Here is a 25,479-nt window from a genome sequence, read left to right on the forward strand (position 1 = left end):
TGAGGGGTGAGGATTAGGCCAACCCCTCTCTTCAGCATTTCCTATTGGCTATCTTAGGCCTAGCAGTCCAAAGAAGGTTCATGGTTGAGAATTCTCGAGGGAGGTACCTTGCCGCAGCACAGAGTAAGGTGTATAACTGCCTTTGAAGAATGGGACTGAGACCCTACCTTTTGCCTCAGCACTTCTTACTGACTAGCTTAGGTGGCTCCCTGCTCATCTTGATGGCTTCTGTGAACCCCTTTCTTAGGCACCTAACTCTTTCCATACAATGCACGGGGGGCCTGAGTGTCTAACTTGGGACTGAGGATTCCACTGGGTGACAGGCTAGGAGCTCGGTGTTGCAACACCTAACTGCCCTTTTAGCCCTTTGTGCTCGGAAGTAGGGGAGGAAGGGGACACGGATTAGTGTTAGTACACAGCAGGAGGAAGCAGAAGAGAATATTTCCTCCTCCCTTGTGCCTAGGCTACTGCTGGGTCCTAGCAACTCACCAATTTTACAGTTATTTTTTTCAACCTTTTTGGCCATACTAATCGGGGAAATCCTGATCTGGAAAGTAGGGATTTTCCAAAAATACCACTAACCTTTGTTTAAAAGAATCTTTCAATCCTCTCCTGTTACTGGACAGTAAAAACATTTCAATTTGAAGTGTAACATTGTTGCATTGGTGTAACTGTAACAGCATAATTTAGACCCTGTACTTCTACAGACTCCTCCTGAGTGGAGTTGTACCAATACTCTAACGTGATCAGAAATATTAGAAGTAATATTCACAGGACCAGGTGATTAAGAAAACAAACTAAAATTTCTGTACAGTACAATAATTTACTTTATCAAATCACTACAAGTTTCTGTCCTTTGATTTCCCACTTCTGGTACAATAATGAACTGCTGCTGGGAACGTTCCTTCATTTTACATGAGTATTTATTTTCACCTGTAAGATGAAAACATCAAAATATTCGTTTTAAAAACTATTACAAACACTTGGGTACGCAAGAGATGAAATAAAAATGCAAACAGTTTTAAAATTATTAAAAAAAATTTTACAAGTAAATTTAAAAGTTGTATGAAATCTCAATTTACAAATTTCTGTCTTCACACTCAAAATACAAAATAGGTAAACTTGATTTATTAGGTGCTTGAATGCAGCTATTTTTTCAGCTTCTTCTTCTTTTTCTCTGGTTCACTGTTAGTGCTCAGCTCTGTAGTCTGATTTGGAACATCACTTCCCAGTATCTATCAAAAAGGGAGAAAAAAATATAGAAAAAAGGTTAAAGCAAACATTTAGTTTTTGTTTTCTTGTCAAAAATATTAATAATGGGAGAGGAGATGACTCTAAAACAAACAACAAAAGTTACATGCAGGTATGTACGTAAACCACATCTGACATTTCAGTGAAATAAGTATCTCTGACAAAAAGAAAAGGGGTACTAGTGGCACCTTAGAGACTAACCAATTTATTTGAGCATAAGATTTCGTGAGCTACAGCTCACTTCATCAGAGCATCCGATGAAGTGAGCTGTAGCTCACGAAAGCTTATGCTCAAATAAATTGGTTAGTCTCTAAGGTGCCACTAGTACTCTTTTCTTTTTGTGAATAAAGACTAACACGGCTGCTACTCTGAAACGTATCTCTGACAGTAGGTATCAAGATAAAGTTTAAGCCACCATATAAAATGTCATGATGTTGCTACAGCAATCACAATGCAAAGTGAGGTAGAAATTATTAAGAGCAAGGACAAAGACTAGGTATAAAAGTAATTATAAATAAAGTCTTGTATTGGCAGAGTTCAAAGATCAGGATAATCTAATATTTTAGAAACAGATTCAACATTTTCCTAAAATAATCCAAAACATAAATGATTATATACTCAGAAATGGAAAAAGACTCCAATTAACATTTACTATATTGTTTTTAATTCACATTTGTCTACTATTTAGTACTTAAATCTCTAAAAATTGTAAATAGCTGAATGCAAATACAGAATCCCTTACTGGTGGTTTCAGAGCTCCTGTCATCATGTAAAATTTGTCAGCTAGCCTGAGATACAAAGAGGTATAATACAGGTGTCTTTGATGCAGAGGGGAAGAGGCCAAGATCCATAGTCTTGATGCTAACTGCTAGTACTAGCTTATAGTTGTGCAATACTTACAAAATTTATTCTAGGCAAAGATAGCTGGGCATATACAGAAGTTGCTGTGAAAAGGAACAGCCATTTCTTTATCAAGTTTATGATTCTTAGTAAACCAATAGTTGCATGAGGTAAACTTATCATTTTGCTCATAGAATTTTAAATTAACATTGTATTTACGTAGTAATATATTTCTCTACCTGGGAAAAGACCCTCAAACTAATGTCAACAGGCATGTTAACTGCATCTCTTTTAGAGAGTCAATTACAAGTTTATGGTCTGTGAGCTGGAGCTTTGAATTTCAAATCATATATTACTTCTGATCCACAAGTGGAATTTCCACTGGTGGGAAAAGGTGCTTTGTGGAAGTGAAATTTACTTTAGAACCCCATCTTCTTAAATATCTACATTTTAAAAATATATGGCTCCCACAACATGTAGAAGCCACTTTGTGTTTTTTTTTTTTTTTTAAAAACACTGTCACTGAAGTCAGATTTGTTTTTGTTAAAAGCAGATGTGATTTGTGTTACTGCAATCTCCTAATAAACAGAAATAATGTTTTTTTAAAAGTTAAATATGAAGTTTACTATACAATAGTTTTAAGACAACTGAATGATATATTGCTTTGCACTGTAAAGCCTGTGCCTTACCTTGGGTTCTACCAGCGCCATACGAATTTTCTGGTGTTGGATGTTGGAAGCATCTAACATGATGTTTACTTTAACCTTGTCAAACGTATAAAATGTTGTTTTCTCTACTGTAAGCGAGGGTACCTGGAATGTGTCAATATATATAACAGTTTTTTTCCCCCCAACATGGAACTTTATATCTGAATACTTGAGGCTTACAATTCATCCCCAACATCTTATATCTCTTATTCTGGCTACCAACTATGTATTTTGCTATGTATTTTCCCAGTTTATAACAGGCACCATTCACAACTCCTAATGCTCATACAAATTACACGCATCAAAAAGTTTCCCTGTAGTTTTAATATTTCTTAATGACAAGCCTAAAAATGCCAATTAAGAGAGAACACTGACTGTCCAAAGTATCAACTAAATTAAAATATATAAAAATAAATAAAAAATGAGTTCAAAATAATTATGCTGTAGCTGGATTTCATTAAGAATGAATGAATGCTGTTCTCCCTCAGAACCTTCTGTATTTAAAAACTTTCACACAAGGAGCATGAAGATGAATTGCTGTTACTATAGATTAGTTTATAACTTCAAGGATACAATATATTATGCCATTCCCTGCATCTAACCACTAGAATACTGATTTTAGACATTGTGCCCCATTATCAAATGAAAAGCCAAAATAAGAATAAAATCCCCTTAAATATTGTACCTCATCATTGTAATTGAGATTTGGCTTTGGTTTGTCTTTTTCTTCAAAGAAGACTGTTCCTTCTAAACCATATTTGGGAATTAGAACCACAATTGCATTCTTTCTTACAAATAAAATATACGCCTCCTCATTCACTACTCCTTTGTTTTTGAAGAACAACTGTGAGAGAGATGAATCATGAGAAAAAAACAAATGTTTAGGCAATGAAAAGATTTGCTAAAAACTGATATTATAATGGCTTGTTATGAAGACAATTATCAAACAACCACAAGTAAAGCATGTTCATACTATTCATTCAGACACTGTAATTAGTGTATTAACGTATCTGTATTTTAAAGAATCCTTATTGAGGTTACAGGGACAAACCATCCTGATGTGTAGAAAGAATAGTAAATATTGCAGGCGACCGGTTTGGCTTAACAGTGAAATCCTTGCTGATCTTAAACACAAAAAAGAAGCTTACAAGAAGTGGAAGATTGGACAAATGACCAGGGATGAGTATAAAAATATTGCTCGGGCATGCAGGAGTGAAATCAGGAAGGCCAAATCACATCTGGAGTTGCAGCTAGCAAGAGATGTTAAGAGTAACAAGAAGAGTTTCTTCAGATATGTTAGCAACAAGAAGAAAGTCAAGGAAAGTGTGGGCCCCTTACTGAATGAGGGAGGCAACCTAGTAACAGAGGATGTGGAAAAAACTAATGTACTCAATGCTTTTTTTGCCTCTGTCTTCATGAACAAGGTCAGCTCCCAGACTGCTGCACTGGGCAGCACAGCATGGGGAGGAGGTGACCAGCCCTCTGTGGAGAAAGAAGTGGTTCAGGACTATTTAGAAAAGCTGGAAGAGCTCAAGTCCATAAGGCCGGATGCGCTGCATCCGAGAGTGCTAAAGGAGTTGGCAGATGTGATTGCAGAGCCATTGGCCATTATCTTTGAAAACTCATGGCGATTGGCAGAGGTCCTGGATGACTGGAAAAAGGCTAATGTAGTGCCCATCTTTAAAAAAGGGAAGAAGGAGGATCCTGGGAACTACAGGCCAGTCAGCCTCACCTCAGTCCCTGGAAAAATCATGGAGCAGGTCCTAAAGGAATTAATTCTGAAGCACTTAGAGGAGAGGAAAGTGACCAGGAACAGTCAGCATGGATTCACCAGGGGCAATTCATGCCTGACTAATCTAATTGCCTTCTATGACGAGATAACTGGCTCTGTGGATGAGGGGAAAGCAGTGGACGTGTTGCTCCTTGACTTTAGCAAAGCTTTTGACATGGTCTCCCACCGTATTCTTGCCAGCAAGTTAAAGAAGTATGGGCTGGATGAATGAACTATAAGGTGGATAGAAACCTGGCTAGACAGTAGGACTCAACGGGTAATGATCAATGGCTCCATATCTAGTTGGCAGCCGGTATCAAGTGGAGTGCCCCAAGGGTCGGTCCTGGGGCCGGTTTTGTTCAATATCTTCATAAATGATCTGAAGGATGGTATGGATTGCACCCTCAGCAAGTTTGCAGATGACACTAAACTGGGAGGAGAGGTAGATACGCTGGAGGGTAGGGATAGGATACGATACAGAGGGCCCTAGACAAATTAGAGGATTGGGCCAAAAGAAATCTAATGAGGTTCAACAAGGACAAGTGCAGAGTCCTGCACTTAGGACGGAAGAATCCCATGCACCGCTACAGACTAGGGACCGAATGGCTAGGCAGCAGTTCTGCAGAAAAGGACCTAGGGGTTACAGTGGACGAGAAGCTGGATATGAGTCAACAGTGTGCCCTTGTTGCGAAGAAGGCCAATGGCATTTTCGGCTGTATAAGTAGGGGCATTGCCAGCAGATCGAGGGACGTGATCGTTCCCCTCTATTCGACATTGGTGAGGCCTCATCTGGAGTACTGTGTCCAGTTTTGGGCCCCACACTACAAGAAGGATGTGGAAAAATTGGAAAACGTCCAGCAGAGGGCAACAAAAATGATTAGGGGACTGGAACACATGACTTATGAGGAGAGACTGAGGGAACTGGCATTGTGTAGTCTGCGGAAGAGAAGAATGAGGGGGGATTTGATAGTTGCTTTCAACTATCTGAAAGGGGGTTCCAAAGAGGATGGATCTAGACTGTTCTCAGTGGTACCAGATGACAGAACAAGGAGTAATGGTCTCAAATTGCAGTGGGGGAGGTTTAGGTTGGATATTAGGAAAAACTTTTTCACTAGGAGGGTGGTGAAACACTGGAATGCGTTACCTAGGGAGCTGGTGGAATCTCCTTCCTTAGAAGTTTTTAAGGTCAGGCTTGACAAAGCCCTGGCTAGGATGATTTAGTTGGGGATTGGTCCTGCTTTGAGCAGGGGGTTGGATTAGATGACCTCCTGAGGTCCCTTCCAACCCTGATATTCTATGATTCTATTTGGCTTTAGTTCACAACTTTTTGCTATTTAGCTGCTGTAGTGGGATTCAGATAATCCTGGGCTCAATGTCAAGGTATTTTAAAGTTAAAATGCATTATTTATAAGCTTTAAAAAAAACACATTACAGTAGTTTGTAGTACATATGGTCTTTTTAAAAAACAAAAGTAGTACAAGGGAGTCCTGCAGATACCTTATCTATTATCCCAGGTAAAATTAAGATATCCTTTAGAAGCAGCACTCTAATGCTGAAAACTTTAACCATTCCTTACATGCTTCAGACTTGACTTATTTTGGTATACTGTGCAGGGCAATAACGTATATTACCTACACAGATGTAGCTCTTATTACAAAAGTTCACTCTTTCCTACAGTTTGAAAAGCATGACCCCATCTCAAAACTACTTACCTGGGTATGGAATGCAACTGATGCTCTTTGTGCATACTGAGCCATTTTATGTCGGTAGTTGAGATTTTTACACAGATCTGCTAGTTTATGTTTATCTGTAAGTTCTGGGTAAGTACTGTCTGCCTGTATAGCCACTGCCAATAGTCGATGTACTATTATATCAGCGTACCTGCACGGATGAGATAAAATCACTAACATAAGGCTGAGCCCACATATCAGAATGTACTCATTTTTTGGAAGTTTCTGAATCTCATTTTATTTGTATGAATGAAATTACTCAATTTTTTTAAAAAAAAGCTTATCCCAGACAAGGGACTTTATTTAACTGGTATTATGGTAGCACGCGGTGAAGGCCAATAAGCAACTCTATAAAAAAAAGACATCACTTTACTGAACAGAACTGTTCCCTGTGTGAACTCAAGATTATATTTGTTTATTTTAGTGACAAAAAAAAATCTGCCACAGAGCCAACACAGTGATGCAAGAGTGAAATCAGAATTACTTTCTGATTTCTACAACATCAACAGAATTCCTTACTATGGTCCACCTGCAGACTTTTTATCATTAATGATGCGTAAACCAGAAACACAGTTAGACTTTCAAATTCAAGGGGGAGTTTGCACACTGGCAGTTGAGCCATAGTTTTTTCCCCTTGTCAACTGAGCAAATTTAAATATCGAATGATTGATTCAGTGTGGAATGCCAATGCAATTTTTAATGATTTTCAGAGCATAACTGAACTTGATTATGTATGAAACTATGGCAGAATAATAACTTTTGCTTAACTCAAAAAAAAAAAAAAAAATCCAGTTTGGCTACTGACATATTATCCTTGGACTGTTAACAGCTCTACAATTTACCGACAGTTATACATATGTATTCCACAGGAATTTCAATTATCCAAATACAACACATTTGCCTTAAAGATACATCTAGGGAGTAATGATAAGCACAGGTAGTTTCCATAAAACTTAGATCCACCTGTACATCAGGGAAACCATAAAAATAAGCCCTATTTTAAAACATATACATTGGAATTACCCTTTACATGCACATTTGGTTTCCACATCACATTCTCACTCAAGCCAATAGTAAATTACTTCATAGAATATCAGGGTTGGAAGGGACCTCAGGAGGTCATCTACTCCAACCCCCTGCTCAAAGCAGGATCAATACCCAATTTTTTCCCCAGATCCCTAAATGGCCCCCTCAAGGATTGAACTCATAACCCTGGGTTTAGCAGGCCAATGCTCAAACCACTGAGCTATCCCTCCCCCAAAAGATACTTGCTTCCCTGTGCAATGTACAGATGAAATGTCATTTACTAAGTTAATGTTAAATTAAGGCTACATTTTATATATGTAAATTAATCCCCCCTAAAATATTATTTTACATCCAAATTCTGCAGCAGAGCTCCTACATGGTAACGATTAGCCAGATTCTGCTGTAGGTTCTGTTTGGAATGTCTCATCCTAAATGGATCCAAAAATGTGTTTTTATGCAATTATACATTAAGGATGTACTGCTTTCCACTTAAAATACAGAAACGGACCTATTTTATGGAATGTATGACTGAAATCAGAATACTGAGCCTGATGTCATGGGAAAGAGTTACAGCAAACCTAGGAACACAGAAGTCAGACCAGGATGACAGGAGCACTGCACAAGTCATCCTTTTCAAATATAAATCAAAAGAACTATCATGAAATTTTGTTAATTATGAGGCACGATGCAGTATGTAAAGTAGTTTTAATGCATTCATCACTCTCTTCTTTCCTTTGAAAGTTCCATAAAGTAAATTACCTTCTGATGGGTGAAGTAAAATGTGTATAAATAGGTGATGCTAAGCCATAGTGATGAAAATCATTATCCATTCCAGAGCAAAAGTAGACAGCTTGCATCATGCAGCGAGTGGCCAAGATTCGCAACAGCGTATTTAGATATGGGAAATCAGGAGATTCAGCTTTGTCTAAAGTGTCAGCTAGAGCCTTTGCTGAATCAGTCTTAATTTCCAAATTCTGTAAGAAAGAAGGCCAGAGTTATATTATTGTCAAATCCTTAAAAATTTTCAAAGCCATATGCAGGAAATTAACTACACCATCTCAGCACTTCCAAACTTATCAGGTACATGCTGCCCCACATACTGTATCTCAGTGGTTCTCAGAAGTTATTTGATCATGCCCCCCTTCCTTGTGTCTGTAGTAGTTTACGCCACCCCCCAGCCAGCAGACGCTACTCTCTGGCCAACCAGCTCTGAAGGCAGAGCAGAGAGCAGCGGCTGCTGGCCAGGTGCCCAGCTCTGAAGGGTGACATAGTATGGTATTGCCATCCCTACTTCTCCCCTGCTGCAGGCGGCAGCGCTGCCTTCACAGCTCGGTACCCAACCAGCAGCTGCCGCTCTCTGGCTGCCCACCTCTGAATCTGTGCAGTAAGTTTTCTTTTTTCCTAAAGCTTCTCTCACACACCCAGAACACATTCCCCCAACCCCTTCCCCGAGTTTAAGAACTTCTGTCATATCTGATAAATCACCTTAGAAGTGCTGACAATCTGATAGGATGTCAGTACCTTAAAGAACAGTACAGTTCTACACATGGACTTTGATGGGCCAGCAGCAAAGAGCTAAAAGCCAACATTCTAAAAATTCAGCAAAATGTCAGATCTAATTAGCAGGGTAGCAGAGGGAGGGTGGAGGAAATGACTTGTTAAAATTAATAATTGTATGAGTTTTTTGGACTGCACTTTAATTTTTCATTTCTTCCTTCAGCAATGGATTGAAGCTGAGATGCAGAAAAAAAAGAAAAGAAATAAACAGGAGAAAGATCAGTCTGCTCAGTTTTAAAGTTAAAGTTTCTTCAAGTGCCAACCCTACAAATTCAATCAGCTATCCAAATCAAAGGGGGCTCTTTCCTTCTGAATCACCACCACCACTAGTAAAGATTCTCCAGGTCAAATTATGTCCTCAGTGGTGATGCTGTAACTGGATCTTTGTAAACATGAGTGTTGATGATACAAGGCCTTACAAATTCCAACTCATTTTTCCATTGCACTACTGGTTTTACCAGGCAAACAGTAGTGTAAAATTTTAGCTATAATACTAGATAAACAGGACTCTCAATACACACAGAGACCAAATCCATTGGGAAAAATGGTATTTTGACAGTCACTTTTCAGATTAGAGACACAAAAATCATCATCCCAATGTTACAGCTAAGGAGTGACTTATCCAAGATGCCAACTCAGGGGCAGAACTTGCATCATAACACCCTGCTCCATGCATGAGAATAATAGCGGAAAAGAAAGCAAAGCTGAAAGAAATTGTGAACGGCCTCTAGAAAGTAATAACTTTTTTAAGAAGTTCAACTCAAAAGGGGCACAAAGATGTACCTAAGATAGACAGACAGAAAAAGATTGAAGTTCAACTTCCCGTTAATGAAAGGCAAAACAACTTTTTAGTTAATTCCAATCTTAAACTCATCCCTCTGATCTAAGCGTTATACAAGAATATGTAACTTTAAGGTTAGTTGTGTTGGCATTTATTTCCACCTTAGTTTATGTTAAACCATTGATTGGTCATGTCTGAAATACTATGCTTATTTCTAGATTCCAACAGCAATATTTGTTTTCAGAACCCATTAACTACAGGTCACTGACCCTCCCTTTAAGTAAATGCAAAATACATTAACCAGCATAAATGATGTAGAAGCCAACACAATTACCTTAAAAAGAAAGCTCTTAGACTAGAGAGGGGAAAAACAGCCTTCCACAAGATATAAAAGATTTAAGGTTGTATTGTTTCCTTCATTCAAAAACAGGTATTTGACAAATGGGTTGGTGGAGTTTCTCAAAGCATAGACTAAATGGTGCAGGGCCAAGTTGGATTTAAAAACAAAACGGAACACAATACACAAAATAATGGGTAGAAATGCAATGGGTAGAAATGGAATTTAAGTGGCCCATTAGCGAGAAAGGTCTACACAGCAGAACAGCAAAGAATAGCCCTTTATTTAGAATTACTTTATTCTAAAATGTTAAAACTTGCCTTGGACTTTGCTGCCTTCACAAGGATGTCATAATTTGATGGAGGAGGAGCCGGGTGTTTCCGGAGCAAGGCATATTCTGAGAATTCCTCATGAATTTTTTTTGCTACGGAGATATTGGCAAGCAACATAAACTCTTCAACCATGGAATTAGTTTCTCTGTCAACAGGAAACATTTTGCATTGTTAGAAGAATATCCAATTTTTGATTTGCTTAAGCACTCAATAAAGAAGTCTTTTTACTACCTCTGACAAGATTCTAAAACTGAGCCTAGTAAACTGGCAATTTAGAACATTTATACAAACATAAGTAGACAAAATTTTAAAATATGTAAAGACAAACCTATATATTTACACAGGTCCAAAAAGGAGGTAGAGACAGAAGCAAAAAGTTACACTAAATCAATCCTACAATTTATCTGGGGGGAAGAATGGGGACAAAATCACAATAAAAAGTCTGTAAATCAGATCACATGGCATTAGTTTATTCAGCACTTATTCAGAAGGGAAATCGCGGGATAAGCCACTTCACATTTTCTTAAATAGTCTAGTATAATTGTTCTAATATTAAAGCACACTATACATAAAAGAACTCATTTGCACATATGCCAGATAAAGTTGAGAGAGGATCTAATGGAGTCAAAAAAATTTTGACTTAAAAGTTGGGCTGGGCTTAAAGGAGCTGGCTACACAGATAAGCTTAGTTCCTCTCTTCCTGAAAGTCCCTCGGTAGCACTATGTCCTATATTAACATAAAGTATCTCGGGATCACTGTGCATGTATATAAATGCTGTGTGTCTGCCCAGATCTCTGTCTCCCAGTGTGCCCCACCGATGCTGTCCTCCCTTGGCCCCCAAACTTCAGGTCCAAGTGTTTCCAACAGGCAGTGTTTGTCCTCATCACCAGGAGGGAGCTGGTAGGGATCCCTCTGCCTCATCCCCATGTGCTCCAGGCTTCTGGGGAAGGGATTCTCCATTTGCTTCCTGTACGTGCAGGAAACAGGATGGAAGCTGTACTCTACCCTCTCATTCCCCTGCTCGCTGCCTTTCAGCTGGTACTTCCTCTGCCTTTCAGCTGGTGAACTGAGCTCTTATCTATGTTCATCAACTGTTAGGTAGCCCCACAGGAGATTGAGAGGGCATGTTGAGCCTGACATTAACACTAACGTTAGGCACTCAGGATTTGAACATTTTGGTCTACGCTCATAAAAAGTAAGATCTCAATTTGAAATATTACTATGGACCTTCCCTGATTTACATACTTCATAGACTTATTAGGAAATTCATAGAAATCATAGTCCATCTAGGATTAACTGATCAAATGTAAGTGGACTCTACAAATGCACTATTCAATAAACAAAATAACTCCTCCCACTAGAAACCCATAACACATACTTAAGCTCTTTGGTCTGCAAATCAATAGGATCATGAGTTTCACTATCTATATGGAAACGAACTTCGGGTGAGGAAAGTGTTAAAGCCCTGAAAGACAATAAACAGAACAAAATAATCATGTATTACAGCAAAAAGTACTGGAAGGCTCAGTTTAAGTAGTCTGAACAATTATACTGCTTGACTGTGATATAGGTCAAGCAAGTGCAAATTATTTCTATTAACAGGAGTTAGGGGTGCTTGATCTCTGAGGATCAGCCCCTGAATTCCCAAACCAAAATGTTACTGCACTTCTATGGGTATGTCTACACTTCAATCTAAGGGTGTGATTTCCAATTTAAGGAGACATACTCACGCTAGTGTGCTAAAGATAGGATGTAGCTACAGCAGTGGAAGGGGTTAGCAGCCCCAAGTGTGTGCTCATCAGAGATGCTAGTACATACTCGGGGAAGCTAACCCCTCCTACTGTGGCAAGCTACCACAAGTAGGTCTCCTCAAACTGGGAATTACACCCTCAGCTTGAAGTATACACATATCCTGTGTTTGTACTTTTAGGAGATATAATTTTCTACTTCCTCTTGCAGAGATAAAGAAAAGTTAACGTTCCTAAATACGCACCTACTTGAGATGACTGAATATTGTAAGATGAAAGCTGGAAACAAAAACCCTTCTTTATATGTTTCTTGTACAGTACAGTATTTCAAATGATACCTAGCAGTTCTGCTACAGCTCAGGTTGTTTCAGTTTTAGTTAGAACCTCAATTCCCTAAATGGTCTTTCCTCTCGCACTATAGAAACTTTCTGGCACTCCTTTAACCCAAAAACAAGTCTAAACAGTAAGTTTTGTAAAGTGGCTAGGCTTTAAAAATATAATTGGCTTGCTATGCAAACCTTATTACAAATATCTATCGCAAACTTACAAAACAAAATTAAAAGGTTAAGTATAGTTGGAGAACTTAAAATAACTACCTTATACATAGTCTATATTATTTTATAATGGCAATCTAACACTGATCTTCGAAATGTTATATTGGCTAGTGCAGACTAACACCAAGCGGCATGATATAGTTGGACAGATTTAAAACAACTAAACAGATGAGACCATGAAATTAAAACCAATTTGAACAAATTTACCCATTATCAATTCTTCTCTTCTTCAGAATTTTTGCTAATTTATTTAGTCCACGCAAACTAGTAGTAATATCATCTTTCATGCTTGAGGAATCAATTCTCATCTGTGCCTCCGCGTATGTAAGGGATGCCTTGAAAAGAAAAACAAACAACGTGACAATACCATAAACAACTGAGTATTGAACAGCAAAATGTTCTTCCCTTTGTTGTAAATACAAGCCATAGTTCATTGTCAAAGTATGCTGAAAACCAGCACAAACAAGGAAATCATAATCCCAAAGACTACCACTCGACACTGAATTTACCTCATCATCCTCAAGTGTTCTGAGACTAACACAACAGAAAACACATATACAGATGTACAAAATTTGGCTTTTACACTGTATTTTTTGTGTCTCAGAGACATACGTTAGCCCTGATTTTCAGATTTGCTGGGCACTTGCAGCTCCCCTTGATTATATAAGAAGTTATGGGTACTTGACACATCTGAAAATCAGGCCCATTATATTTTCATAAATGTATGTAAATATCAGGCCAAAAAGTATAGGAGGAGAAATGTAACCTCTTGTTTAATTGCCTTAACATGTTGATTCAGGCAAGGCATTTATTTTGACTTTATTTAAAAAGTCATTTTCTAATTATAAAATGAAATAAAAATGTGGAAAAAACAAAAGGAGTAATGAAAAGAAGGGAAAACTCCTATATATTGAGTCTCTGGATCCTTAGGACATTCAGTTTCCAGTACAGTTTTTCCAGGTTGTTTTTATAAGCATTAAAAATAATATTTTAATACACATAACTAACCTTGGAATTAATAACACTCTTGGTAAATCTGGTTTTTAAAATTTCAGCATTGTGGTTCATTTCCCATATACATGAAAATGCAAACCTAAAAAAATGAATCAACAGAAGTTAAAAACACGGAAAAAACATCTGGAGCTATTTGGACAAGATCTAAATATAGATTAGGTACAAATACCTGTCCACGTTAGATCTCAAGGAGCATAAATTGGAGCTAAGCAACTCTGGAACCATATCAATCCTCTGTAAAACAAGGGATAAACAAACTATTTAGCAATACATACAGTTTTACCTAAATTAGTTAGAGACTTCTTTCCATCCCAAATCATAGGACAATAAAATATTTAACAGCAAGAAAATATTAGTTCTAAGCTTTTATTAAATGGCTCTTCCAGCAGGCATTAATCTCATCATGAAAAATATAAAATAGGTTTTCAGATTTATAAGAAAAAGGAATACACAACTTCAGAAGAAGGTTATTCCTTCTGAGTGGGATCTAACAGGTGTCAGTTTTTGTAACAGCTCTTTCTACAGTAGCTATTATTGAAAAGAAATGGTGGTTCATAGGAAATACACTGCTGCGAGTTAGACAAAACAAATGGAGCTGAATCGGGCACAGACATCTGTGTGATGGAGCCTTTCTAGGCTACAAGAGATTCTGCAATGAGAAAAGCCAATCAGATGTTACTATATTAAATTGAGCAGACTCCACAGCTTTGACTATCTTGTTGCCTATGAATGCCACATCACTGTATTTACTTTAGGATTCTGTACTTGTGCCAATTGTTCTACTGTAACTACCAATTACTGTGTCAGCTCTACTCTGGCTGATGACCAGTAAGTGAAGGAACTACAACTCTGATCTTTAACAGTGATCTGCAAATTACAATGAGTTTAATACTCCAGAGTCAGAAGTATGTAGAACACCGCTCTTAATCCTGCTACTTGGGACATACAGTATATGCAACATACTTCTAAAGTGATGTATTTCTTATTGTAATTTAGAGAGAACCTTTAGAATGATCTACAGTCCTGCTCTATTGGCTGACTCCTGATACAATGTATGTTTACTTTAACACATTATCCAAATTAAGTACAGTCTAAAGACCCCCCTTTTGTTCAGCTTGGAGATAATGATATGTCTCCGTCTCCTCCAAATAAAATGTTAGCAACAACATTCGACCAAAACAAGAAAGCTCTATGAAAAGAGCATTTACTTTTTCACATAGATATACAGTTGTCCCTCTTTTTGCTGACTCTTGGTCCAAAGCGTTTCCTGGTCGAATAAAATGGCTGACGTCTGCAATATGTACACCAACCTTTGAAAGAAATAAAAACATGATTTTCAGCATATCACACTGTACGCATTTTATGGATTGAAGCAGTGGTTCTTGTATTATCTTAAGCAGAGATTCACAATATGAAAGACTGTCTGTGTTTTCATCTCTCCTCACAATCCCGTTTCCCTGCAGCAACTACTGTGACTGATTCCATGAACAAGTAACCTTAATTTAATTTCACTTGAAAGTGATGTTTACAGTAGATACAAGATAGGGGTGCACATCTATTGCCCAGGTGACAGACTTTACATTTATTGGGATGGTAACTCTCCTTGTTGCCTGCAGCCTCCACTGCTCTAATCTCTCTCCAAGTGAAACTGCAATTTGGGTTTGTCTTCCTCCATGTTTGCTAGCCCTACAATTTTGGTGTTATGTGCTATTATTGTCACAAGCTAATATATATCGAAACACACAATACAACGAGTTGTGAGGTGCAAAAAGGTGTTTTACGAGTAACTTAAAAAAACCCAAACAACCCCCACCTTCCCAACCTTTGTAAAAATCCCTTAGACTCCTAGACTGGGCTACTGGTTTGAATATAACACATGGAAAATGGGAATAGCAAATACAATGCATGCACAACATTGTGGTAAAAATTAACTTTCAAACTTCCTGAACTACAAGCTTGGTTTCTCAACATTAACGTTAACTAGTATTAATATTCCACTTTTACTTCTTTTTTTAAATAGACACCAGAGTTCACTAGTGAACCTGTGCTACCTGGATATAAGCACAGTCTCAGATAACATGGAAAGCTATACACATATGTACATGCATCTGTATTATGACCCTCACCCTACAAAGGGATCAGCACTGGAGACTACAAAGGGCACAAATCACCTCATAGGAGTCCACCTGTGGGATTCTGAATGCATGCAGGATCAGGGCCTACTACTACACATTGGAAGTATTAAAATGCATGTGCAAAACAACTAATATCAAATGGTCATATCTTCAGTAACTGAAAACCAGTGTTTTTCACACCTAGTCCTAGACCTCAGTGAGACTTAATTCCATGCTAAGCATGTCAAATTTCCATTAACTAGTTATTCCATCTGTGCATAACTTAAAGAATAGCCAAACACAAATGTGTCAAAAAAAAAAAAAAAAAAAAAAAGGAAGCTGCAGATATAAGATCTTTGGGCAGACAGCACACTTGGAAGATTTCAAGCCAAGAGCAGGATTATTGGGAAAATTATGAGTGAGAACTGGGGATTATAGTTAAATATGTTTTACAGCCTAGAAATGTCTTCTCCGAGCAACCACTTTAAGGACTTGTTTCCACTTAAAATGCCACAGTGGCACAGATGCGTTGTTGTAGCTGCATTGCTATAGCGTTTTAAGTGTAGACATTTCCTATGCTGACAGGAGGCGTTCTCTCGTCAGAGTAAGTAATCCACCTCCCTGAGAGGTGGTAGCTAGGTTGACGCAAGAATTTTTCTGTCGACCGAGCGCTGTGTGCATGAGGATTTAGGTCAGCTTAACAACGCCATTCAGGGATAATGGATTTTTCACACCCGACTGACAGTTAAACCGACTTAATTTTCTAGCGTAGACCAGGCCTAAGAGACTCGCTGAAGCAATCTAAGGGCATGTCTTCACTAGCAACATTAAAGCACTGCCGCAGCAGCGCTTTATATGGCTGTGTAGTCACGGCACCTCCACAAGGGGAATAGTTACCAGCGCTGGGAGCCGCTGGTGCACTATCTACGCTGGCACTTTACAGAGCTGAAATTTACAGTACTCAGGGGGGTATTTTTTCACACCCGAGTGAGAAAGTTGCAGCGCTGTGAAGTGCCAGTGTAGACAAGCCCTCTCGCAGCATTTTCCCTAAATGCTGAGTGACATTGCATATCGCACACCCATTTCAAAATTAAAAAAACCCAACAAATCTTTTTTGTGACTTTCTTGGAAAAGTGAAACTTAATCTCAAGAAATATTTTTAAAAATCCTCCTTGTCCACCCAGTCACATTTCATTTTAATGTGCTGATATCAGTTGCTCCATTACTGCAACTGGTGAAGACAAAAACATTTTCTAGCGCTGCACATTAAAGAAATCCCATTTCAGTTCCTTCTGCCATTACACTGTTGTTTGAGGAAAAGTGGGGGGACAATGACGACAAATAAATGGCCCATAGACAAGAAAATAATGGAACAAAATACCTCTAGATTTCCATTTTCCAGTTCTCTGCAATGTAATGCATCATCAATATCAGTACAGCCTGGAGGATCCACGCTACAAACACACAGATACCTTAAGTCTTCTCTAAATTTCATGTCCTGAAATTTTAAACAAGTTTTTCAAACATATTTGTAAAAACCAAACTACAAAATGTCATTAGAGGAATGTACTTTGGGGGTAAGATTTTCAAAAGCACCTAAGTGAGTTAGGAGCACAAGTCACATCAACTTTCAGTAATAGAAGAGCTTCTCTCTTGTATACAGTTAGGTCAAAGTGTACAGGTACTACAGTGATGGACAGAAGAACTATGAGAGAAATGTTTAAAGCATTTGCTATTTACTGGCAAACAGAAGAAAAAGACACAAGCTTTTCATGAGCTGAGTCAGCATGGAGTTAGTAAATGATCAGGAGCTAAGCAATAGCGGTTCTGACACTCAGTCCTTCCGAGTGTCAGACTCAGTATTTCTTGGCTCCTGATCCTTTGCACAGCTCATGCTGACTTGGAGTTCATGGAAAATTTTGTGGTTTAGGAGAAATCATATAACCTCTCTGTCTCAGTTTTCCAGTTTAAAAAAAAAGTTGCAAATGAATATGTGTAATGAATGTAAAAAGAGGATACTACCCACCTACCTCACAGAGGTTATTACAAGGGTCAGTTAATGTTTGTAGAGAGCCTTGATTACAAGTGATTATTTTATACATCCTAAAATAGTCATTTCCCACATTTAGGTTATATCATTGGAGGAAATGCACTTGGAACTCAATAAACAGGAAGTTAACTAGTTGGTTTTGTATTGAATATGCTTTGAAGATTTGGGAGAGCGGCTGAAGAAATCTAATACAGCATAACTCTTGCTGGTGGAACGAAGGAAGGAGCGAAGTAGAAATAACATTTTAAAATTCTCATCCCAAGAGATGGTAGGTTTGGAAAAGTTCTTCCCCTCCCATCTTTATTCTCTGAGATCCCTTTGCAACAAGACAGAGAAATTTTGTGTCTGGTTTTGAAGGAGGAGTCGTGGTAGTCCTTGAGCTCAGTTAAAACTGGTGTTGTCATAGAGTGACTGGCCCTTTTAAGAGGGAGTGTGGTCCAGTGCACTCTATGACTGGCTACCTGGTCTGAACTGGGCTTAAGGGAAAGCACCTGGCCCCTAATAAAAGAAGAAACAGTACAAAGACTGCAGAGAGTGAGAACGAGTCCTACAGCGAAGACCCTGAGATCAAGGGTCAACCCCAGGAAGGGCTGAGAATGGCTTACTAAAGCAGGGACAAGCCTATGACACTAGGGGCATTTTGAGACAGTACCTCAGAGAGGAGGAGCTGTGCCCAGCTTCGGGCAGGGGGTAGATTTTTTGTGTGCGTGTGTTTATTTTGAACCATATGCCAATAAAACCTGTCCCTAAGGAGGGGTATTACGGAACAGAGAGAAAGACTGTATGGAGCCCACAAGACTGAATGGAGCCCTGAAAAGGAGAAGCAGAGGTAGAGTGCTACAAGGGGGTGCTCAGGTGGCAGCCACTCTGTTACATGTGTTTTTAATTTACCTCTTCTGTAATGCTCCATGGCATTTTTGGTAAGAAGCTAAGAACAGCCTGGGAGAAAGCCTGATGGGGAACATCATGTTCAAGAAGCAGAACTTCTGTCTCAGTCTCTTTATCTCCAGCAGTTCCTAAATTCTTTACAAAGTGACCCTAAGAAACGAGAGAGAGATATTTAAGCAGCATCTTGACACAGGGCTGTTTGACAATCAAATACTTAACATTACAATCTCTTAAGCTGTTATTGAGCTAAACTATACAGTACACTCTCCCCTTAGCTACTTCCTCATCTTGGAGGTCCATTGTTTTTTTGTGGCGCACACATTCCCTGAGAACTGTTCTAGCCAAAGATATTTAAGTTCCAAGATTTTACCCACTCCTTATTTCCCCCTTTGGAGCCACAATGCCCTCCTTGAGAGAGATGGTACTCTCTCCACAGTTATACTCTCTCCACATTTCAGATTATAATACTCTTTTGATACTGACTTGATTTCCCAGATTGTTAGAAATATAAACTTCTTCTTTCACTTCGAAGTCTCATAATGTGCTTCACAGAGGTTAACTTCGAGCCCTGTTTATTATTTTTGAATACTGTCAGTGTATGCAATAATGTACAGGAAAAGGAAAACACAGCATTCCCTGGCCTATATAAGTAAAAACACCAGAATCAGTTCAGAAATATTTCATTTCAGAACTTTAGGACCAGACTTTCAAAGCCTAAATACAAGAGCTGAGAGTAAGCAGCAGCTATGGATGCTCAGCACCTCTGAAGAAATAAAAAAGTGGGGCCACTTTAGACGCTCAAGTTTGAGAGCTGTGACCTCAAATGTTATTCAATCATATCATTATTTTGGGAACTTCCTCAGCATTGCTAAAGGTACTCAAAACATGTAACACAAGAAAGTTTTAAGTCACCTAGCTTAATACTACTAATAGTTCTGATCATTATATTAAAAATTACTATCCTCAGATATATAATAATGAAATTTTTATTTTAAAACTTACATTAGGATATCTGGAATTTCTGGGCCAACCATCAATAGCAACAATAATTCTTTGTCCCTCTAATGCAGAAGATTGTCTGGTTTCTATTCGAATTCGAGGGATTCTGCGATCAGCCGGTGTAAACAAATGCCGTCTGGCCTGTTGAAATAGAAAAGGAGGAGAAACAACTTTTCCCCTTCCCCCCCCTTTTTTAAAAAAAAAAAACAACATTTACAACAAACAGAATATTTGCTTACCTCTTTTATCTGTGATTTGGAAAGCATGCCACAAAATGGTCTCCAATTTCTTTTTATAATACCTACTACTCTTCCTGATGGTCTCAACATATTCTTGCTTACAGATGACTTTAGCTAGGATTTAAACACAAACAGTATTTGAGTTCATTATTTTAAACATAGCTAATATAGTAAATAATCTAACTCATGCTTTAAGGACACAATTTTATCTGTCACTGTAATGGTCATAAACTATATTATGACATCATAAATAGGACCATGACTCTCCCATCCTCCCATATCCTTTACACCACTTTTAATGTCTGCAAGGTGTGACATCAGCTGCTTTGATTTAGATTAAACTGGTTTTAACCCTAAATGTACAGATATATTACATAAGAACACCACAGCGGAGAAAAAAAAATTGCAAAAAGGGTCCATAGATTCCAAGGCCAGAAGGGATGACGTGATCATCTAGTCTGACTTCCTGCATACACCGGCCCCAGAACTGCCCCCAAAATAACCCTAGAGATCTTTCTGAAAAACATCCAATCTTGATTTAAAAATTGGTCAGTGATGGAGACTCCACCCTGACCCTTGGTAAACTGCTCCAATGCTTAACTGTCCAATGCTTAAATTGTTCTTGCTGTTAAAAATGTACGCCTTATTTCCAGTCTGAATTTGTCTATTTTCATCTTCCAGCATTTGGATCAGGTATACCTTTCTCTGCTAGATAAAGAGCCTATTACTGAATATTTGTTCCCCATATATGTACTTATAACTGATCAAGTCACCCCTTAATCGTCTCTTTGTTAAGGTAAGTAGACTGAAAGAGATCAGTGTATCACCATAAGGCAGGTTTTATAATCCTTTACTCATTCTCATAGCTCTTCTCTGAACTCTAATTTATCAACATGCTTCTTGAATTGTGGACACCACAACCAGACACAGTATTCCAGCAGTCGTCACACCAGTGATAAATACAGATGTAAAATAACCTCTCTGCTCCTACTTGAAATTACCCTGTTTATGCATCCCAGCATCACATTAGCTCTTTTGGCCACAAGGTCGAACTGGGAGCTCATGTTCAGCTGATTATCCCCAATGACCTCAAATCTGTGTGTGTGAGAGGAATGCTCTCTTGTTCTGCTGCCCACACAATCCCTCAACTCTCCTCCACCCTTGCTGTTCTGTAAACCTCTTAACAAAAGAGTCTCGTTACTCGGGGATGTGAATGGGGGAGGAGGAAGCTATGTGCTTATTTTAAGACAACAATTTAAAAGCCAGGAAATTCAAAGTTAATGTAACAGGCATTTGACTATATGGAAATTAAGGTGCCCACTGTATCTGAACTCCACCCCCACAGAAATACTATCTTCCTGTCTCTTTTTGTGAATGGAGTATCACAAATATGTACCATAGAATGCTTTATAAATGCTTCCTTATATACACATGACCCCACTGAAGGTTAATGGTCTGTCATCACACTTAACCTTTGCTCTTTTCATTCAAGAGCTGTAATCTGGACCTAGCTCCGTGTCTAATAACTGGCTCGTACATGGAATCAGAAGGTAATCACGTGAGACCTTCCATACATTCCAGGAGCAGGACCATTTATGAGCAGGGACTAATCACCCCCAGTATGCTATTTTTCTAATTAGAAACTTGTACAGTGCATCTTTTTTACATATCTGTGCACATTTAGTACATCTGTATGTCTATAATAAAGGCAGGACAATTGTGTAATTAAGATTAAGGCATCCAAGTTTTTGTGGTCCCTAATAAGAAGAAATCTGTAACAAATTGTTATTTGTAATCAAAAATAAAAGGATGGTGAAGTTTCTGATTTTTCTCAGAAATTATGAAAGGCAGTGTTTAAACAGCATAGGCATCTTTTCTATGTATTTAAAAGAAATATAAATATTTGAAAAGATGTGAAATTTAACTTTGTGTGTGAATTTGCTGGTTGTTGTGGGGTTTTTGTTTTAAATAACCAGTGTTTTTGTAAGGTATTTTATTGACACCCCCTTAAGCTGCTGCTAAGTACACGTATCATCAATGTTATTTTTACTTTCTTGGGCTAGGCATAAAAAGTTAAGTTCTCAATAAATTATCATCCCCATAAAAATAAAATAAAAAATAAGAGCAGCAGGTAAACTGGAGGATACATCTAGTTTTGAAGGAAATTTTACACAAATCACACGGAGAAGAGAGTGAGAGGTAAGAAAGTCTGTATCCAGCTATGACCTGGCTACACTGGCATTCCTGATTTCACATCTCTCACCACTAGAACTGGATGAAAAAAAATGGGTATCGTTACAAAATTTTATCCATTTTGTCAAAACTATAAATTTTGGAAATTTTTAACTAGACCTATTGAACTCATCTTTCAAGAGCTGAAATAGATCTTTCTCCAGGTTGCCAGGCAACGAGAAGAAAGGAGACAACACAGGAGCACAAATAGGACTGAATCAGAAACCTGTCATTTATATCATACAGAATTTTCTTTTTCTTCTTCGTTTTCATCATCATCTTCATTTTGACCCTCATCTTGCAAAACCACAGAGGATGGTGCAACCCACTGGTCTTTTGCCAACAGTTCCACAGCTACTAGATCTTCATGAACTGCTCGGTTTAAATTTTTAAGCCCTTGTATAATTATCTGTTTAAGAAAACAATGTTTTAGATATTAAAATTACAAAATTTTACAGTAGTCCCGCAGAGGCCCTATTGTGTTAGGCACAGTACACACGTACAATAGAAGCAGCAGTCCCTGTCCCAAAGAGCTTACACAGTCATTAAGAGCTAGCAATAACTATTTTTTCCATCCCAGGTCTCTTTCAGTACTAAAAATACTTTCCTAGTATTCTCACTCCCACTAACCTCACATTTTTCAGATTTTAACCCAGACTGAATTTGGAAAATCCAAGAGTTATCTCCTTTTATTGTTAATCTTTGTTTCAACTGATTTAAAATTTATCTTAAATGTATAAGAAACTTTATTAAAGCACAAATGTGACCTTTCATACGTTTCCCTTGTGACACTGGTAAACCAAGTGCCAGATCTGACCAAAACTGTAGGCATTAGCTAAGACTCATAGCTGCAAACCAAATCAGCATATTTGTAATAATAAGTATTATTAATTATTATTATAAGACTGTATTTAGTGTTTAGACTATGAAATGTTTGTAAGTTGCTACATGCGTTAATCTCACTTGTAAGGTCTGTATCCCATGCTATAAGGAAATATGTAAGTTTTGTTTTATGACCTTGAAAATGTTTGCTCTGAACTTGTGAACACAAGTGGGGAATTGTCCCTCCCACCCATTAAGGACATCTATCAAAATTAAATGGATCATTATGGGACATCACTATACAAAGGACTGTGAATGGCCTCATCACACCTTAGAAATGCTACATGCAAGAGAGCTCCTCTCATGGACTGGAAAGCCAAAAGTAAAAAATAAAACAGGGTCAAAAGAAAACTATTCATCTCTCTTTGTTGTTTGAACTCTCACAGGGTCAAAGACACTAAACTAAAGCAGAGCTCCCCAGGGTTGACCTGAGTCTGCCCTGAAAGACATTTTGAACGGATGGATTATTACCACATCTCTGTCATCTTTAGGAATCACAGATGGTAACTCAATGTGAGCATGTTTGCTTGCTTTACCCTGTAAAATAACTCATTTCTTTTTCCTAATAAAGGTTAATAAACCTTTAGATAGCTTATTACAGGACTGGCTACAGAAGTGCTCCTTGGTATAAGGTCTAGGGTATCAACTGATCTGGGGTAAGTGAGTGGTCTCTTGGGACCGGAAGCAACCTGAATATTTTGTGATTGTTGGTGTAACTGACCATTTGTCACTATGTCCAGCTTGCCTGAGTGGCCAGATAGACTGGAGAGTCTGTGAGTCAATGGTAAAACTGTAACAGTGATCCTGGAGTTCACATCTGTTACTGGGTTGGTAAAATCTAATTACAGATATAGAACACACCACCTCATGTTTCACATGTATGCAGAGGAATCAATTAAAAATATTACAAGAAGAGACTCTATGGTATTGCACACGTCCAATACAAAACCACTGACTCCACAAATATCTCCCATGTCGTGATGAAGAAACTACTATCTCATACTTGTACGAGTTAACTGTATACCTTGCAGGAAAAACACTGAGCAATTCTTTGCATGCTAAAAAGAATTGTCCTTGTTACATGGTGTAATGAAGCTGCTGCCTCACCTGTTAGGATACAGATATTCAGGCCTGTCTGTAAAGGCCTATACTCTAAGAATTTAGGTGTATTCTTATCACTTGGCTAGTTATAGAGGTATAAAAGAAAGAATCAAAATCACTGTCTGCCGGTGTAAGAGCCTTCTCTTACTGTGACAGTCTGAGGCTCTGTTCTTAGGCTAAGGCCTTTGGCTAAGCAACAGAGGCAGCCATAAGCTGGGAAGCGAATGGTCACATCCTCATATTCCAAACCAGTCACACTGAAATAAGGTGTTATTGGGCTGTTAGGAATACAATCCTGTCCTGATAATGCCTATCGCCTCCAGAAAAAGGGAAGTGCCTAGAAAATGTAAAAGGAAACTTAGTTTGATAGCATCCGGTCTGGCAAGAACTCACTTATCAATAGCTGGGATGTGAAATCCTCACTTCTGTATTGTTTTGTCATTATAGTTCCCACTTTGCTATTGTTGGTCTGTATAATCTCTGCCTGGTTCTGTAATTGTTCCTGTCTGCTGTATAATTAATTTTGCTGGATGTAAACTAATTAAGGTGGTGGGATATAATTGGTTACATAATCATGTTACAATAAGTTAGGATTGGTTAATTAAATTTCAGGAAAATGACTGGTTAAGGTATAGCTAAGCAGAACTCAAGTTTTACTATATAGTCTGCAGTCAATCAGGAAGTGGGTGGGTGTGTCGGAAAATGGGAAGAGGGAATGGGGAAACTGGAATCATGTTTTGCTAAAGGGGGAAATGGGAACAGGGAATGGGGGTGGGGAAATTGGAATCATGTTTGACTAAGGGCAGGAATGGGAACAGGGACACAGGTGTAAGGCTCTGTGGTGTCAGAGCTGGGAAGGAGGACACTAAGGAAGGAAACTGGAATCATGCTTGCTGGAAGTTCACCCCAATAAACATCAAATTGTTTGCACCTTTGGACTTCGGGTATTGTTGCTCTCTGTTCATGCGAGAAGGACCAGGAAAGTAAGTGGGTGAAGCAATAAAGCTCCCTAACATCACCCAGTTCAGAGGAGTTTCTTAGTAGCTCCCATACGGCGGCTGACACTAAAGTTATCTTGTATGCGCTCAATGCCAGAGAGAGAGGTGCTACTAAACTCTGGATTTTTGTACAAGGCACAGATGTTCTAGCGCTCTCTGAGAGACATTACACCCAAGATTTTGTTTCTGTGACTGCTGTTGTGGAACAGAATTGTTGTATATCCCTCTGAGATGCATTCCTATCACTTGGACCATTAAAAGTTGCTACAATGCCAGGTTTCCGGATGTGATACTACTGGAAGGCTGGCTGGAATGACCAAATTATCT

The 25,479-nt window shown here is 38.4% G+C and overlaps 1 protein-coding gene across 4 annotated transcripts in view; it reads right to left on the bottom strand.

The window, feature by feature from the left end:
• Window positions 1–809: 809 nt before the first annotated feature.
• Window positions 810–25,479, bottom strand: part of DIS3 (DIS3 homolog, exosome endoribonuclease and 3'-5' exoribonuclease) — a 32,892-nt gene continuing 8,222 nt past the window's right edge. For 3 of the 4 annotated variants that reach the window (XM_007058714.4, XM_043533811.1, XM_027821194.3), the window contains 16 exons: window positions 22,416–22,580; window positions 19,940–20,053; window positions 19,704–19,841; window positions 18,705–18,851; window positions 17,145–17,261; window positions 14,858–14,959; window positions 13,819–13,883; window positions 13,644–13,728; window positions 12,843–12,970; window positions 11,712–11,798; window positions 10,321–10,477; window positions 8,085–8,299; window positions 6,282–6,450; window positions 3,484–3,642; window positions 2,781–2,903; window positions 810–1,235 (listed from right to left, as the gene is read on the bottom strand). In XM_007058714.4, the coding sequence (XP_007058776.3) occupies window positions 1,149–1,235; window positions 2,781–2,903; window positions 3,484–3,642; window positions 6,282–6,450; window positions 8,085–8,299; window positions 10,321–10,477; window positions 11,712–11,798; window positions 12,843–12,970; window positions 13,644–13,728; window positions 13,819–13,883; window positions 14,858–14,959; window positions 17,145–17,261; window positions 18,705–18,851; window positions 19,704–19,841; window positions 19,940–20,053; window positions 22,416–22,580 (2,058 nt within the window). In that variant the 3' untranslated portion in view covers window positions 810–1,148. The remainder of the gene's footprint in view (window positions 1,236–2,780; window positions 2,904–3,483; window positions 3,643–6,281; window positions 6,451–8,084; window positions 8,300–10,320; window positions 10,478–11,711; window positions 11,799–12,842; window positions 12,971–13,643; window positions 13,729–13,818; window positions 13,884–14,857; window positions 14,960–17,144; window positions 17,262–18,704; window positions 18,852–19,703; window positions 19,842–19,939; window positions 20,054–22,415; window positions 22,581–25,479) is intronic. The other variant, XM_037895155.2, reaches the window with a different exon arrangement.

Source organism: Chelonia mydas, chromosome 1 (genome assembly GCF_015237465.2).
Source record: "Chelonia mydas isolate rCheMyd1 chromosome 1, rCheMyd1.pri.v2, whole genome shotgun sequence".
Lineage (NCBI taxonomy): Eukaryota > Metazoa > Chordata > Testudines > Cheloniidae > Chelonia > Chelonia mydas.